General features: G+C 34.3%; 1 protein-coding gene across 4 annotated transcripts; it reads right to left on the bottom strand.

Moving 5' to 3' along the window:
- Positions 1-3,295: 3,295 nt before the first annotated feature.
- On the bottom strand, positions 3,296-16,209 carry LOC133858304 (ferric reduction oxidase 4-like). 4 transcript variants are annotated; one of them, XM_062293750.1, is made up of 8 exons: positions 15,970-16,209; positions 15,740-15,851; positions 15,443-15,619; positions 15,094-15,343; positions 4,824-5,151; positions 4,487-4,724; positions 3,665-4,386; positions 3,296-3,558 (listed from the first exon to the last, which is right to left on the bottom strand). In XM_062293750.1, exons 1-8 carry the CDS (start codon positions 16,127-16,129, stop codon positions 3,419-3,421), a joined length of 2,127 nt encoding a protein of 708 aa, XP_062149734.1. In that variant the 5' UTR covers positions 16,130-16,209; the 3' UTR covers positions 3,296-3,418. The 4 variants fall into 4 exon arrangements, with proteins under 4 accessions (XP_062149734.1, XP_062149736.1, XP_062149735.1 ...); XM_062293752.1 differs by having other exon boundaries at positions 15,094-15,328; XM_062293751.1 differs by having other exon boundaries at positions 15,443-15,616.
- Between the last annotated feature and the right edge of the window lie 1,456 nt (positions 16,210-17,665).

The raw sequence follows: 17,665 nt of genomic DNA, 5'->3' as shown, positions 1-17,665 counted from the left end.
TTTTCTCAACCCTCGCTGCCAAACATGGTTACTTGCATCTCCAACATGTACGAAGCAGCTCGCAACCAACAAGTTGAACGCAACAAAAGGAAATTTGAGCTATTTCTTACCAATCTTTCGTGTCGTCACTTTCTGGCCAAAAGTCGACGGGGGAAAGGCTTCTTCTTCATCGGCTTCGTCGTCGTGGGTTCCCTTTTGTGCCGATGATCGGGTCGAACCTGCCGACTCGGTTGCTCTTTGTATGTGATTCCCCACGACTCCAAAGGCATCAAAAGAAATTAGGTCGATCTATGTTTCTTTCAATCTTGAAAAAATTGAGAGAAAAGAAATAATTTGGGAGAATGAATTTGGAGCGTCGATGGGCAATGTTATCTATATGGCTAGGATTGTTTGAGGAGTGTGATCCGTGGCACCAAGAAAGGACTCGTTCTTAAATTTTTCCCAGATGGTTTTAATCAAACCGTCTAGAACAATACAGACGGTTTGGTTAAAAACCGTTCAGACATGAAAAGAAGACAATAGGGAAAAATAAAAAATAAAAAAATAAATTAGACGGTTTCATTGAAATCTTCTATAAATTCACAGACATTTTTTTTCAAACTGTCTGAAAATTTACAATTCCAGACGATTTGAACAATCCGTCTATAAATTTACAGACGTTTTTATAAGAACCGTCTGAAAATACTTTACAGACGATTTAGTTAAAACCGTCGTAATTTTTTTTTTTTTTAATGGACGGTTTTCAAAAAACCGTTTGTAAAATTTTTTTATATATAAAACCGTCTAGAAAAAAAGGTCAATAATTTGGGGTTTTTTTTTTTTTTTTTGTTGTAGTGGTGGACTCCCAATTGGGGCCCATTTTCCCCGGCCTCTTAGCTAAAATGGCTAATGGTTCGTTTGAGTGTTGAATTTTTTAAATCAGAATTGAATTCTTATTTGATTTGAGAATTTCGAGGCAAAAAAAATGTGTCTGGGTGATGAGTATAATTTAAATTATATTTGAAACTGTGTTTGGTGTTAGATTTTTGAGATTGAAAAAAGTAGTGTGGAATAATGGTAGAAAATGATTGGAGATAGAAAAGTTGTGTATAATGATTAGTGTTATTAAAAGTAGTGTGGAATAATGATTGAAATAATAATGATTTTTTATATTTGAATAATGATTGAAATAATAATTGTTATTTGGGTTGAATGATTGTATCGTGCGTCAGTCCAGATGGGACCTACGAATGAATCCGATAGTTTTTGAAAAAAGCTTGATTCCTGGGTTTTTTCTGGGTTGAAACCAGGTTGGATTTCAAATAACTGGTTTGACAACAAAAAACCCGGATAGAAAACTTATTCTCTTTCGTTGCCAAACGGACCATAACTAAATCCTTAAAACCCTTCTCCGATCTCCATCCGGTAATGTAAAGAAAATGTATTTTGTATTTTTCCTCCATTTGTGTCCTTATTTTAATTCCTTCCTCTTTCTCCCTTTTTCTTTTCTTCAACACGTCTTCTTTCTTTCTCATTTTCGTCTATGAAGCTTCACAATCGTCTTCATTGGCTTCCTTCAACCCTCACGCAAATTGAGTGACTGACAAATCGAGAGTAGAGCATAACGATTCACCTCCAACGACACAATACTGTCCGTTTTTTGGCTCACCCGAACCAGATTTTTCAAGAGGTCATCCGTCCTGGTACTACGTACTCCCACATGAGAATGCTTAACTTTCAACGACACAATAATGTCCGCTTTATGGCTCATTCAAACCAAACTTTTCAAGAGGTCACCAATCCTAGTACTATGTACTCTCAGCATGAGCATGCTTAATTGTAAAGTTTTAATAGGTTCGTGGCCATCACGACTTTAAAATGCGTTGTGTCTAGAATGGTGTGAATATACATATAAGCACATTCTCATTCTTAGACGATATGGGATGTCACAATCACCCCTTCTTGGAACCTAATGTTCCCACTGGCGACCCCCTCATGGGCTTGTGCAAGCTCCCCCATCTTAGGCCAAGCAACAGTTCTGATACCATTTGTAACAACCAATCCCCAAAAACATAATATTGTCCTTTTTTGGCTCATTTGAACTAGACTTCCCAAGAGGTTACCAATCCTGGTACTACTCTCGCATGAGCACGTACGCTTAACTGAGGCGTTCTGATAGGTTCATGGTCATCACGACTTTAAACGCGTTGTGTCAAGAAGGGTGTGAATATACATATAAGCACATCCTCTTTTCTAGGCGATGTGGGATGTCACATAATTAAAGTGTTGGGATCGACGATTCGGCAAAAGAGGTGTAGTTACTTGACACGAAGTCTCTGAAAATCAAGGCTTAGGAAGGACGACGCGGCTCTTTTAATCCTTGTTGATCCGCAACTTGAACTCCACGAGCGATGAAGAGGCTTTCCAAATGGCGGAGGTGGAAGAGACCATGGCTCCGTCGAGCTCATCGTCGTCACAAGACACATGGCGGAGCGTGTGCCTTGGGCTAAAGCTTGTGATCAATATGTGCTACTGCATTGCATTGCATTAACTTCTATTATCTAGTAAAAATATCTGGTCTTTTATGAGGGTACAAAGCATATAGAAAAAATTGTTTGCCACCTAGTATGTGAAAAAATATAAGTGGGGATTATCCAAAGTGAAATGTTTGGTTTCATTCTCTTAGATATCTTTTGTCTATCTTCATATAATAGAAGGGGCCAAATCTACTATTGCATTTGTGGGACTCATGTGATGGGGATTATTCAAAGAGAAATTTTTGCTTTCATTCTCTTAGACATCTTTTGTCCATCTTCATATAAAAAAAAGTGCAAATCTACCATTGTATTTATGAGACTCATATGTGGGTCTCGCATATTCAGTAGTAAATTTTGAGACTCATGTGATTATGATTATGTCATTATCAGTTTGCAAAATATACACCTTACCGCTTCTACTAGAGTTAGATACAAGAAGAATGAATTTTCATACCTTGAATATGAAGTCTGGGGATACATCATGCTCCATTAAATTTTGATGCTTCCCACAAATTATGTTTAACCTATGAATAAATGACAGGAATTAACACTTTCTTCGAAAAGAAAGCTTGTAATTTGGAAAGTAACAAATTCTATTAGTGTGACACTGATTTAAATAGGACCCGTGTCATAATGTTATTGGCTCTAACGGGTCGCACTATTAGAATTTGTTAATTTAGTTGACGGAATTCAAGTGTAAGGAGCAAATTGTTCTTTTCGCATACTTCAAGGACTTCTGAGTTTATTTTGATACCACATATAGCTAATTACAAATCAGATAAACCATCGAAATTGATTTTATATTTTTCCTAAAACATTTTACAACACATACAAAGAGAGTTCCCACTTCCCATTACATAATAGCTAGTCTTCATAGACTTAATTATCATTTTTCAAAAGCATCACCAATTAAAGCTGATGGACTCCAAGTGTAGATTTTCTGCCAAACCAGATGAACAAATTTTGGCAACCTCATGTCGCATCTTCTTTGGCCCACAGACTAAGACTCCAACATTTGACCCTTCGCACTCCAAAAGAATTTCTGCAATGCCAACCAACAGACAATAACTTAACTTTTCCAATATATTAAGCATACTAATCATGTTTTTGGGTGTTAATTAATTACTAGTGATAATTAATTAACTTACTCTTAAGATCAGGCCTTGCACCAAAATGCACATTGGTGACTTGAACAAGTGACTCATGGGGAAGGCTTTCAAGCTCCCTATCTACCACATAAAACCAAGACCCTGGTGAAGTTGTTGGTGTTGGCACTTCCATGTTTTGGATTTGCTTCCCTTCCATGGAGTTTTGTTTCTTGCACCAGAGGAAGATTGCACTAGAAGCTACTAAAATGCAGCTACTGACTAAAAACATGTTCCAAAGAGAGCTGAGGGAGAAATTGTAAATCCCAATACTGGTGTTTTCTTCACTAATAGGGTAAATGTAGTAACGCGTGACAATACCCAAAAAGAGAAAGAACATGACAAATGAGGATGAGATTATTGTGCCAAGCCATAGCCAGTTGTTCGGCCCTAGAGCCGAAGAAATATGCGAATCTGATGGGTCTAGCTTAAACCATATGGTTTGGATGAGCTTTTGGGTGTCTGTTAAGGGCTGCTCATTCTCTCTAGTCACATACGCTTCTATTTGCAACTGCATTTTTGTGAGAATTTGTGTTGGTGTGCCAGAGATAGGAAGCAAGAGGTCTAGCATGGTGAGATCCACCGAGTTCTTGAAGGCACAAATGAGGAGAAATCGCGGGATCGTGTGTAAGTTTGCATTTTGGCTTTGGAAAATGATCTCGCGAATTAAGGAAATGAAAGGAGTAATCCCACTGCCTCCACTCACCATCACCAGGGACTCATGCCTTGCGCCAAGCAGATCACAAACACCAATCGGTTTAATTAAACGAGAAATTAACCACACAATTCAAAGTCATATATAGACCATACATAGATTTAACTAACCTCAGAAGATGAGACGAAGCAGGACCATAAGGTCCTTCAACAGAAACTTTGACATGTTCCACAGAAGAAGAGAGTTGTTGGAAAAGCATTTGAGACCAATTTCCCCTGCACTTGATGACAATGCTGAGCTTATCTGTCTCCATATTACAGTTGGATGTCACTGTAAAAGGGTGCCACTGAAGCTTGGAAATGCTTGGCACGTTAATAAACATGATACTTGTGGGATTGTAATTTAATCCTGTGATGCAAAATTGCATGCATGTTAAATTCGAAAAAGAAAAAAGAAAAAAGATGTTGTATACATATTTTAGTAAATCATTAATTGTTAGTGTTTTACCTGGGTTCTTGGAGAAGTTTAACTCAATAGTGTCACAAGGTAAAAGGCGTGCGGAGAGCAACCTAGCACTTTCTCTGGACTGTAGGAACCTTAAGAATCGATCGACAAGGAAGAGGAAGATCCCAGGAATGATCATACAGAAGTAGGCTACGCCAACATGCAACACATAAAAGAAGATATAGAGTGTGTAGAGATGGTGGGTATAGAAGAAAAGCTCAAACATCTTTCGCCTAACGCGTGGAATGCTTGTCACCCACATTGCCAATGCAAATAAAATTGCAATCTCCCCAGCGACATTTGGCACCCAATCTTGGCTCCACTCAAGCATCTACATTATATATAATTGCAAAAACTCCATTTATAAGTATGTAACAAAAGCCACATGCCTTTGTGGGTGCGGAAGCACGGGCACACAGTACGCGCATTTATAGCAGTTTCTTTTTTTTTTTCTTTTTTTTTTTTAAAAAAAAAAAATAAGAATAAAAATTTGGGAATAAAACTTTTTTTTTTTTTAATCAAAATACACTCCACATGCAATAACTTTTCTTATCTTTCCCTATATCAATTAAATATTTTTTATTTACAAAATGTAAGTTCTTATTTTCCTTTACATTTTTTATAAAATCTCAACAATCCCTAATGAAAGGCAAAGAGATGAGAGATGAGAGAGAAGTGAGGAGATCGAAATAAATATTTTATATTAAAATAATAGATAGCAAAGCTTTTTTGGTTATCTATGCATTAAGTAGATCAAATTGTAACATTCTCAACGCTTAAGAAACCGATAATGTATTTACTGTGAATGGTTTTTGTGATTTTTTTTTTTTTGTTTTTTGTGATTTTTTTTTTTTAATATTTTTCTTATATGTAGGGAAGTGAGGGGGTTAAAAAGAAGCTGCTAGGAATGCTTTCGTATGCACTCAGGCTCACAACCTGATTAATTAGTTATATATGAAAATATAATTAGATTTGAGAAATTTGTAAAGATATTGGGAAATACAAATTTAGACGAGGGATCATTAAAAACTTTCGGCGTGTCTATGTATGTAAGTATGATTTTCCTTCTTTTTTCGGCACAGACACAAAGATTCAATCTTGAATGGCCTAGGTTGTGCTTAATGCATGAGTTTGTTGCAATCAAAGCATTTTTAACTCACAAATTTAATCTTTTAAACATTAAAGACATAATTTGTTAAGTAGGTATTTTAGTTGGCAAATTCAATGAGTAAACATATTTGTTTGTTATCATTACGTTTAGGATTTAGTCGAGATCGAATTGTGGATGAATAGGCATAAAAAATGAAAGTTGTGAAGGCCTCGATCAATCCATCGGCCTATGCTCGATCGACAAAGCAGCGTGCATCCTCAACAAAAAAACCCAAGACACTCAGTGGATGACTCGAGAGAACCTCGATCGACTCAGTCTCTTAGATTGCAAAATTCATTGCGAAACCCTAGTGCTCGATCGACCAAGAACAGCCACCAAACGTTTTATTTTTCACCAAATTTGACCTAAAACCTTGTTTTTTCACTTCTCTATTTAAATATTGTAAGATATTATTTCCTTATGTGGCCTTTATATCACATTTACGGTGTTTGCTATGTTTATTATTTTTTAATAAACATATACGGTATTATGATTATTTCTATTAATTTAGATTACCGTAAATATGGAATCGGTATTATGGTTATTTCTATTAATTTAGATTACCGTAAATATGGAATCGGTTAATTGATTTTAAAAATCAATTAACAATATTGTTTCCTTGATGGAAGGAAAAAATAAGGTGTTTACCATTTGAGGGTCCCTAACCTAGCCTATAAATAGAGTGCCTGTGTACACCATCAGTACAACCATCAAGCAATAGGCATAGGTTAGAAGACACCTCATAATTTTGTTCTTAGAAGTTCTGGAGGAGTGCTTGAGCAACAATGGCCGGAGGTATGCCTAAAACTGTTCTATTTAATTTTCCGCTGCGCATGTTAGGTTAAAGAAATAATTGTTATTTAATTATTTCTAACATGTGGTATCAGAGCCATCCTCTGTGCTATTTTGCTTAGCGTATAATTTTACTATGCGTTATCAATATTGAATCAAGTATTTTTTATTGGTTATCAATATTGAATCAAGTATATTCTATTTGGTATTGTTCACTTCTGTTTGTCAATATTGTTTGAGCAATATTTCGTCTTTTCTGACATGATAGAAACGCATTAGTGATTATTTTGTGAATATTTGTTGTTTACGTACTGTTTGTGAAAACCCATAAATTTGATATAACTATTTTTTGTTTTGTCACTATTCTGTGTATTGTGATATACTGCCTAATTTTGAGTTGTTATAATCTTGATATGGGTATTTTCATAAAGGGGTGGCGGCTAGGGTTCTATTTTTAGGGTTTTCAACCCATCTAGAACATTACGGGTCGGGTTGGTTGGTGACTGGGTAGGATTTCGACCCATTAAAGTTTTTGGGTTGGATATATTTTTCGGGTAGGGTTTTTTAAAACCCATGCAGTTTTGGGCCATTTAAGTGGGCTAACCTAGTTTGGGCCAGCACTATACATAGACCCAGAGGCCTGACCCGATTAAGTGGGTTGACCCAATTGTCCAAATACAGTAGCCCATTTGGAGTCTTGTGACCCAGAAACCCAACCCAATATAGTAGCCCATTACAGTAGCATTTAAATAAAATAAAAGATTTGGCTCATATGGGGTTCGAACTTGGGACCTTCATGTCCATAAAGTGACAAGCTTCAAACCATTGAGCTATGCCTGGTTTTATGCTTTCACATTAAGGTTTTATTCCCTTTATTATTTACAGTACTATGTATTAAAATTATTGTTTATTTAATACATGAATTGAGGAATATATTTTTAATTGTTGAATTTGTATTGTTTAAATATAAATTGCTTGATGCCTAGACCTAAGAATAATTAACAATACCATATATACTGGTGTATTTACAGTAATATCTAAGAATGCAATGTCGGGGAAAGTTCTGGCAAGGAAAGTCTTGGGATTTAAGTGTGTCCGGTGTGACCCCCCTCACTTTCCTGGGAGCTCATCTGCTTGCACCTTGGAAAATGCTGTTTACCCCATTTAAGTATTGGTTTGTTATATTCCTGGGGCTATTAAGAGGGCATCTATAAAGTTGTTAGATGTTAATGAAGTAGCAATTATCATGATAATTTTGGGAGAGCCACAGCATCCCAATTTTGAATGACAATTGCATCAAGATTACACACACGTAATTATCATAATAATTATGGGAGAGCCAAAGCATCCCATTTTTGTATGATAATTACATCAGGATTACACGCATGAACCTCATAAAGATTTATTAGATGTTCATGAATTACAGCATGATTATTATGATTTTGGGAGAGCCACAGCATCTCGATTTTATAATAATTGCATAAAGATCGTACACGTGAACTTCATATAGAAAAATTAACATCGTCTTGTAATTAATTCATAAATTTAATTACTTATCCCCACAGGGAAGTTTTTATTTTTATGACTTAATTAGAATAAGATAACAAATTTAGTATTGAAAGTAAAATTTCTCTCGGTTGCCCACAGGTACGGAGAATTTTATTTATTAATATTTAAATTTGCTTTAGTCTTATTAATAAAGAGTAAATTTCATGCGCGATGCAACCTTTGCCCACAGGTAGGTTGAAATTTACTATTTAAATTGACATTGGCTAATTTAAAATAAAGTTAATTCATAGCATTAAAGTATTTTTTTTATTTTTGGGTTATTGCAGCTATTCATATTACTCTACCTTGGTAGTTTCATATTCCAATACATTATGGTAATATTTTTCTGACTGAAAAATATTAATATGCTTTTTCATTTGGGGTGTTAAAAATTTTGGTGCTCCGTGTGGACAAACCACCTACTCCCGCGGAATTAAGTACGCCACATGAAATTATTAAGCATGAACGGTGGGAGTGATTTAATCACTTAAGTTAGATGTTCATGAAATCTCATGTCACTAAAGTCATCAGGGATTTATTCCTGAATGTTTTAGAGCCAAAGTTTTATAAAGGTTGTTTATGAACATTTAGTAAGTTCAAACAAAACTTGGCCAACACCCTAATAGAAAAGGCTTTAAAGACAAACCTTTTACAGTTTCTAAAGTGTTTATAATCTCATTATGGGAATGAAGGATATTATAGCTTAGGTTAAGTCCCTAAAGATTGAGATTTTTTGAGTCATTGTTGGTCTATTTCATTTTTTGAATTCTCTCTTCTAAGTGTAGAATTTTATCTTTTAACACACATAAGGATAAATGGTTAGTAAGTGAACTTCTAACCATGTGTGTTCAAGAATATGAGAGAATCCATAAAGTGTTCACATGATTACTCATGTTAAGGGAAAGACCGATAAATGCAATCATGCCCAACACTTAAAGCATGAGAATAAGGTGCCAATAAAGTATTATGGCAATCAAGATACCTATTTCTCATGCAATAAGGAAAATTAAGGGCATATAAAGAAAGATTGCGTGAAGTATGAGAAATGACTTAAAATAAAGATAATCTCATATATCTAGTATGTCGTGAATCTCTTTTAGTGACTCATTTAAATATGTTGTGGATTGATTATAGTTTAACAATCCACGTTGTCAACACAAATGCAGAATCTTTTTAAAAGTGAATAACACGTGTTTATAATTTGAGGTTGTTGGGATCTATAGGTTAATTTTGAGATTCAGTTATATTTTTTACCTAAAAAATGATTTATATTCCATAATCTTTTAGAAATTTATTTTCTAGTTTGGTTTGTTAAAAATTTCAATTTTATTTTTGAAATTTTTCTTATTTTAGGTGGAATATTGGTTGGGATTTATTTAAAGTCTATTTAAAATTGACCTACATCCCAATTTTTGAAACAAAATTATTTGTTTGTTTCTGCATACTGATGTTGACGTAAAGTAGAGTCTTTGAGAATTTAAAAATGCTCTTGTTATGGCTTTGGAGATTGAAATATATCTCCATACAGTAAATAAAAGTCGGTAATTTACTGACTTTGGTTCTTGTGTGGGCTGCATAAGGGAAAGCATACCAACAAGATCACTAGAGGTGCCAAAGAGAGCATTTTGAGATTCTTGAGATCATGTACATTGAAAGGTGTTGACCTTTTCATACTCATTGCCTAAATGGTCAGAGATATTTTTTATCTCCTTTAGTGATGACCATATAAAGTTTATGTATCTCTATCTTCTAAATATTAAAGCTGGGGTATTGAATGCTTTCAATATCTATAAGGAAGAAGAGGAGAAACAATTTGAAGATCATAAGATCTAATATAGGCATAGAGTATTAAGGTAGGTACACACAAAGGGAAATGATTAGTAATACTAATCTACTATTACCCTTATAGAGTAAAGCTTTGAAGACCGTTGTGTATATGTTAAACAGTATTCCATCTAAGGCTGTCCATAAGACACCTTTTAAAGTATGAAATAGATGGAAGCTTAGTTTACATTATTTACACATATGGGGTTGCCTTGCTAAAGAGAGGATTTATAATCCTCGCCTTAGAAAATTAGATTCAAGGACAACCAGTGGATCTTTTATAAGCTATTTAGTAAACTTTAAAGGGTTTTAATGTTTTATTATCCTTTATATAATCCTAGAGTTGTTGATTGTAAAATTTTTAGAGGATGCAGAACCTAGTGGGAGTGCTCATTCACACAAATTGAAATTTGAGGAAGCACTAGAGTTGGCCAAATCTCCTCCTCATAGAGGATGATTGATTGTATTCAGGGAAAATCAGATTGATTATCCTGAGCCACAATCATTTCTAGGACAACCAACTCATACAGAACAGGTTCAAAAGTCTATTCTCCCATTGCAAAAATGCAGAGGAAGTAGAATTAAGAAAATCCTATAGAATAAGGAGATCAACAATTCTTAGTGATTATGTTGTATATCTCCCAGAGTCTGATATTAACATTGGACATAAAGATGATCCAAATTTGTTTTCACATGCTATGAGTGGAGAAAACTCCACATTGAGATTCAGTGCCATGAAGTGAGAGTTAAGTCCATGGCTGAAGGGTCGAGCTAGACTCGTAGCCAATGGTTTTACTCATAATGAAGGCATTGATTATCGTGAAACATTCTCTCCAGTGTCTAAGGATGGTTCATCAAGATGATCATAGCATTAGTAGCTTATTTTTGATCTAGAGCTACATCAAGTGGATGCGAAAACAACTTTTCTGAATAGGGATCTTAAAGACGAGGATTACATGAAACAATCAAAAGGTTTTATAAATAACAGTCAGAAAGCTTGCAGATTAAAGAATTCTATTTATGGGCTGTGATAGATCTCTCAATGGTAAGATACCTTTTACAAGGTTATTGTTTATAGAAAATCTTGTTGATTAGTATATATACCTTAAGGTCAGTGGGAGTACAGTAATCTTTCTAGTCCTATATTTGCAAGTGGTGATTTAGGTTTGCTACATAAAGTTCACAAAACTTTGAAATGAAGGATTTGGGTGAAACCTCTTATGTCTTTTGACATAGAGATTCACAGAGACATAAAGAATATTAACATTGTCTCGGAAGGCCTACATTGAAAAAGTTTTGGGAAGATTTAGAATGAAGGATTATGTACCTTCAGTAGCAATTAAGAGGGACCAATTAAATACAGATTAATGTCCCAAAAGTATTGGAATAAGGGCAGATGAAAAGTTTTTTAAGCGTCTGCATTATGCATAACCATATGACTGACAATAAGAATATTGGGTCAATAAAGTGCTGCAAATAAAGTCTTGCGGTATATGCAAGGAACCAAGAAGAACAACTGAACCTAAGGATACACTTTCCATTTGAAGGTGGTTAGTTGTTCAGATTTGAGTTTGCTGATTGTGTAGATAGTAGAAAGTCTACTCTAAGGTATATATCTTTTTATTGAAGGATATATCCTAGATATGCAGTATGCAGACTATAGTTGCTACGTCTACCAAGAAAGTTAAAAGTCTAGCGTGCTATGAATTTAGTACACATGCATGATGGATGAGACATTTTGTTGAAAGTCTCAATATTGTCGATTTCTCAGTTAGACCATAAAGATACCCTGCGGTAATTCTACTATAATCTTCTTTTATAAGAATAAAGAGTAGAAGCAGAAGTAAATCGACATCAAGTATCTCAGTACGAGAGATAACATTAAGAGACATAAATGGTCTATTGAGCATATAAGCACTGAATTAATGATTGCGGATCCCATGACTTAAAGTTTACCGGTAAAGAAAGAATAAAGTCAGGCGGAATATATGAGACTCATTAATTCATTTTTGCTTGGTTTGTCTCTTTTTGGTCTATAGACATAAAGTTATTATAATAAAGATTTTTTGTGCACATTTGTTATTTTATCCATGAGGATAAATAAAGTTGGACCCGAATGACTTATAGGAAGTTCATTCATAAAGCTTGATTATCCATAAGGTACTCATGTAAGGAGTGTTTTACATTGTGATACATGGAAGGGACAACCTAATTTTATAATGGTTTTACCGCCATGATTCGTGTGAAACATTTCTTATCTGAGTGGGAGGATTCCATAAGTGATTGGCCAAACTAAAGAACCTAATACCATAAGGTCATGTGTCATAAAGGCCAAGTAGGAGAATGTAAGATATTATTTCCTTATGTGGCCTTTATATCACATTTACGGTGTTTGCTATGTTTATTATTTTTTAATAAACATATACGGTATTATGATTATTTCTATTAATTTAGATTACCGTAAATATGGAATCGGTATTATGGTTATTTCTATTAATTTAGATTACCGTAAATATGGAATCGGTTAATTGATTTTAAAAATCAATTAACAATATTGTTTCCTTGATGGAAGGAAAAAATAAGGTGTTTACCATTTGAGGGTCCCTAACCTAGCCTATAAATAGAGTGCCTGTGTACACCATCAATACAACCATCAAGCAATAGGCATAGGTTAGAAGACACCTCATAATTTTGTTCTTAGAAGTTCTGGAGGAGTGCTTGAGCAACAATGGCCAGAGGTATGCCTAAAACTGTTCTATTTAATTTTCCGCTGCGCATGTTAGGTTAAAGAAATAATTGTTATTTAATTATTTCTAACATATCTCATATCACGGCTTCCAAAGGGGAAGAGACCAATAAAACTTTCAACTATTTTTGAAAGGTTTACAATGACGTTAGTCACATCTGTGTTATTACCGCAAAAAGATTAGTCAATTTAGAACTTTCCTAGAATCTCTTATAAAGCCTAGTTTCACCTAGTAACTAAACAATATAGGACTTAACACTCATGACTATCTTTATAAGCCATCCACTCTATATGGGTTACTTATCATCTCGTTAGGGTCACGTCATACAGTGTTCCAGTACCACAAGGCCTGACATTATTAAGTGGCTCTAATACAATTTGTAATGACCTAGGAAAAAGTGCTAGCCACATCTGCGCTATCAACCCAAAAAGACTAGACAATTTGGAGCTTTCCTAGAATTCATTATAAAGCTTAGTTTTACTTAGTAACTAAGTAATGTAAGACTTAATACTCATGACTTTCTTTCCCAATGTGAAACCGGGGTGTTATATTTATTCCTACTCTTGAGCCTAAACAAATCAAAATCTTCTCCTAGTTTTCTTAGCCTTTCAAACCACATAATAGCTCGTAGCTACTAGAGTTTCGGTTTTGAAGTGGATGAGGTTCGTTTGTGACAGTGATCCATATAAAAAAGGACAAATATTCTGAAGCCACTCAAGTGGAAGGTAAACGCGTCATTTATCGGGGTTGCAAATTAAGTATTCAAAGGTACAAAGGTTTTGTATGCAAGAACAATTTGTAAGGTAAGTTTTCTATAGTGAATGCCTTTGAAGTTGATTGGCTCCCGGAGTACTTGTTTTACTTGTTCGAGAGATCTTCAAAAAGTTTTAACTTTATCATCAAATATGTGTGTTGGTTTATTTTTTGCTTATAATTTTGATTATGGTGATCAAATTTGATAACTGTTTACTTGGTAAATTAAGTTAATTCTTTATTGGGGTACTCTAAATCCGAAATTTCAGGATACACCATACCATAAAAAAAAATAAAAATAAAAAAATAAATTGATTTAGTGTCATTTAGGATAGCATCGTTTACTGGTCAAAAGCCACCAATATTTTTTTTTTGTTGAAAGACACCCCCTCTTGTGAAACGCACGGGTCGCTCTCCCCCTCTTTGTTCTTTTCTTCTTTCTTCTTCTCTTCGTCCAGACCAGAATAGAGAGACAGATGGAGTGAGAGAGAGAAACACTCAAGACGCATTATGGTGGTTGATATCAAATGCCAATTCCACATTTCCTTTTTTGTTTTTACTTTAATTAATCTCTGCTACAAATGCTAACTGTACGTTTTTCTCTTGGTACCGTATCTGTGTGTCTTTGTTTTGTGAATTGTGTTATATATCTATATGTGATGCTCGGAACGTTGTGGTTAGATCTACGTATATGCATGGGTAGATCTAGAACATGCAGATCGTGTTTGAGAGTGTGAGAGAGAGAAGGAAAAGAAGAAGAAGAAGAGAGAGTTGCAGGAGAAGAAGAAGAAAAGAAAGAAGGGGAGGAAAAAAAAAAATAAAAATTGAGCTGAATAATTTTAAATATTTTTTTTTTTTTTTTTTTGAAATTATAGTTTAGAGCCTCTTACCTGTTGCCTCTAAGTACGTAACGTCGTTTGAATAGTAAACAGCTCTAGTAATTCGGAGTACCAATCCTATATATGTTAAGCGCGCTATTCAAATGCCTCTAAATTAATTAATGAATAATGTCGTTTTTTTTTGCTATAAACAATACTATTCAAACGACTTTAAACTTTGATTTTTTATTTTTTTATTTTTTTGTAGTGATATCTTCCACCTAACAATTGAATTCTACTGTAGGATATATAGCTTCTAATTTGCGAGAGATATTATATATATATATATGCTCCTTGTCTTGTTCCTTCTAAAAGTAAACAAAAGAAAAGGTCGGACAAGAGAAAGCTACAAGGAATCTTATAGCCTACCATTACACCCTCTCCGCTGTCAAACAAGAAAGACAAAATATATAATCCTAGCTTTTCCAGAAAACAAAGAGACAAATACATGCTTGACAAAAGATACCTGTAGCTTACAAAACACAACAATGACTTAAAAGATAAATAAAGACATATGATAATCACGAACGATCAAATGCTTAAATAATTAATGCATGACTTCAAAGATAATTAATATATACCTGAATCACTTGATGAGTTATAGCCCAGTAGATGATGAAACCTATAGCATGTGCAGCAAAAAGAATCATTGAAAGATGACCGAGCCAGATATGGTACTTGATGCTAGACTCCGATGTGAGCCCAACCAGAGGCAATATTGAAGACCCTCGAGCTACGGGGAAGAAGAGAAATGCCCAGCAAATGTTTCCAACATACCCGAGTCTCAGTGATACACTTCGAAACTTTGCTTCCCACCTGCCAACCCCAGTTCTAACACCATGCACCAATTTTCTTAAAAATTAATTAAGGATATATGGAATTTAAAAATCAAATGGAGAGATATAGACCTTCCTATATATATATACATACACTTTCTCGCCTTCTTCATGCATATTGAGGTGACCAAAGCTGAAATATAAGTAATTGGATAGAGACCAGATTAAGAGTGCAACAAACATGGCTGCGAAAGCAAGCTCCACTGCCGTAACGATTCCCAGAGGGGCCATCACAAGCACGGGGCGTCTCCAGAAGCCCAAACGATGGCTTCTAACAACATGTGAGCCATAAATTAAAAGCATATGTCAGTAATAGTTGTCAATTGTTATCCATATATATGCGTCAAATTTCAGTAATAGTTGGACAATTTTCAATACATGATATTGTAACCTTTTGGACTTATTAATAATTATATTCTCTGATTTGCTCTGAACATGGAGATAAACACAGCCCAAAGCTGCTATGAACATCATGGGAAATGTAAAAAGCAGAAGATTTGTCCCTGTACAATGGTGAATTAGATTTTAGCATAATTCTAAGAAATAAAGAAAAGAATCCCACTCCAAAACAAAAAATAAAAGAGACTATAAATTAACTAGAGAAATTAATGGAAAGGCAACCTTGTACTCCAAAGTATACTGAATTGAGCTTGCTGTTTAGCACGGGAGTCCATACTTGCATGTATATCTTTGTTGGCAAGAAAACCCAAACCATGAGCCACCCTACAAACACAGCAAGGAAAGTCATCCTTAAGACTGTCTTCATGATCATCATATTCATCTTCTTAATTCCCTTTAATTGTGAGAAGAAGAGCTAGCGCATGCGATCGAGGAGACCCTTTTCCTTGGTGGAAATTAAGCTATATAATGATATAATGAAACTTTTATGTTCTACCCTTCCAAACATTTATAGGCTAGGTCATGTAGATTGCATTGTAGCGGGTGAAATTCATATTACGTCATAATAAAAGAATAATTTTTGTCTTACGTACGTCATTACACGTGAGTGCACTAAGAAACAGCGCGATTATATTCATGCACATTTTTCACCGCCATGTGTTAATGAAATTCATCTTACACAAATCTATGATATTTGAATATTCCTAGCTAGAAATTCACATACTCAAAATGAGACAGCTTGATGATCTTTAGGATTTCTCAATATTTTTTTGACGTCTGTCCAGAATTCTCCTCACTGAAGATCGAAGAAGAATGGCACGTTACAATAATGGTAATTATTTTTATTTTTATTCAAAAAAAAAAGAGAGAGAGAGAGAGAGAGAGAGAAAAGAGAATGAATTAAGTGTGTGAATGAAGAAGCATCAAATTAAATGGGTGTACTGCACTAAGCTAAGTTCGATCCCTTCATATATATATATATATATATATATATATATGGTCGATCGCCAACTGATTTTTTCTCGATCGATCTGGCTAGCTAGTGTTCTCCCTGAAATTCGTTGAGAGAATTGGATAGAAAATGATAATAATTTTCAACACATCAAAGCAGTTTAAGAAAATGAAAAAAATTATGATTTCAGGTCTTTAACATTATCTGATATGAAAATCATCATATTTATAGAGATGTGATGCATGATTTTGATTAAACCAATAATATTGGTGCTTGAATTTCATAATAAGTCTTCACACCTATTTTATCTCGGCCAACGGATCGATGTGATATATATATAGGTTGAATGACCGCTTTATAAAAAGAAAAGAAAAAAAAAATTATCTTTGTTCAGCTCATGCCACGTTACTGAAATGATAAATATAATGAAATGGGTGTAAATATATGTAGCATTTTTCTTTAATAATTAAGTATAGATACACAATGCGAACAAAAAAAAAAATTATAGATACACAAGCAAGGTTAGTATTGTACGTCCAGTTGAGTACAAATTACAAATTGAAATGCCAAATTTAAGTGATGCAAAGAATTATAATAATATCTTCTGAATTTTTTGTAATTAATTTGGTGAATTCTTTAATGTTTAATTATTTATAAACATCAACAAAATTCTCATGACTTTGCAAGTTTTTTCCTGATAATACGGCCGGCTTTCATATATTTCACGCCGAACAGATCTAGAATTTATTTTGATAATTAATACGGCTTCCCAATGGCTTAGCCAATATTAATCTTCCCTTTTAGCTAATGCTCCGTTTGTTTCGACGTAAAATGATTTCCGTCGTAAAATGATTTCGACGAAATCATTTTCAGAAAAAATGATTTTCTCGAAAATATTTTTCGGTGTTTGGTTCGCACGAAAAAATTACGAAATGTAAAAATAAGAGTTTGGTAATTATCGCCGGA

Source organism: Alnus glutinosa, chromosome 1 (genome assembly GCF_958979055.1).
Source record: "Alnus glutinosa chromosome 1, dhAlnGlut1.1, whole genome shotgun sequence".
In the NCBI taxonomy this organism is placed as follows: Eukaryota; Viridiplantae; Streptophyta; class Magnoliopsida; order Fagales; family Betulaceae; genus Alnus; species Alnus glutinosa.
The sequence above is the reverse complement of the archived record's forward strand: the minus strand, read 5'-3'. Positions and strand labels throughout refer to the sequence as shown.

What these genes read in the sequence shown, in the direction of transcription:
- LOC133858304 (XM_062293750.1), bottom strand. Translation starts at nt 16,129, where the DNA reads ATGAATATGATGATCATGAAGACAGTCTTAAGGATGACTTTCCTTGCT. An exon ending in CATGAAGAAGGCGAGAAAGT is followed by an intron (nt 15,344 to 15,442) that starts GTATGTATATAT and finishes GCATGGTGTTAG; the next exon opens with AACTGGGGTTGGCAGGTGGG. An exon ending in AAACTTCTCCAAGAACCCAG is followed by an intron (nt 4,725 to 4,823) that starts GTAAAACACTAA and finishes TTTGCATCACAG; the next exon opens with GATTAAATTACAATCCCACA.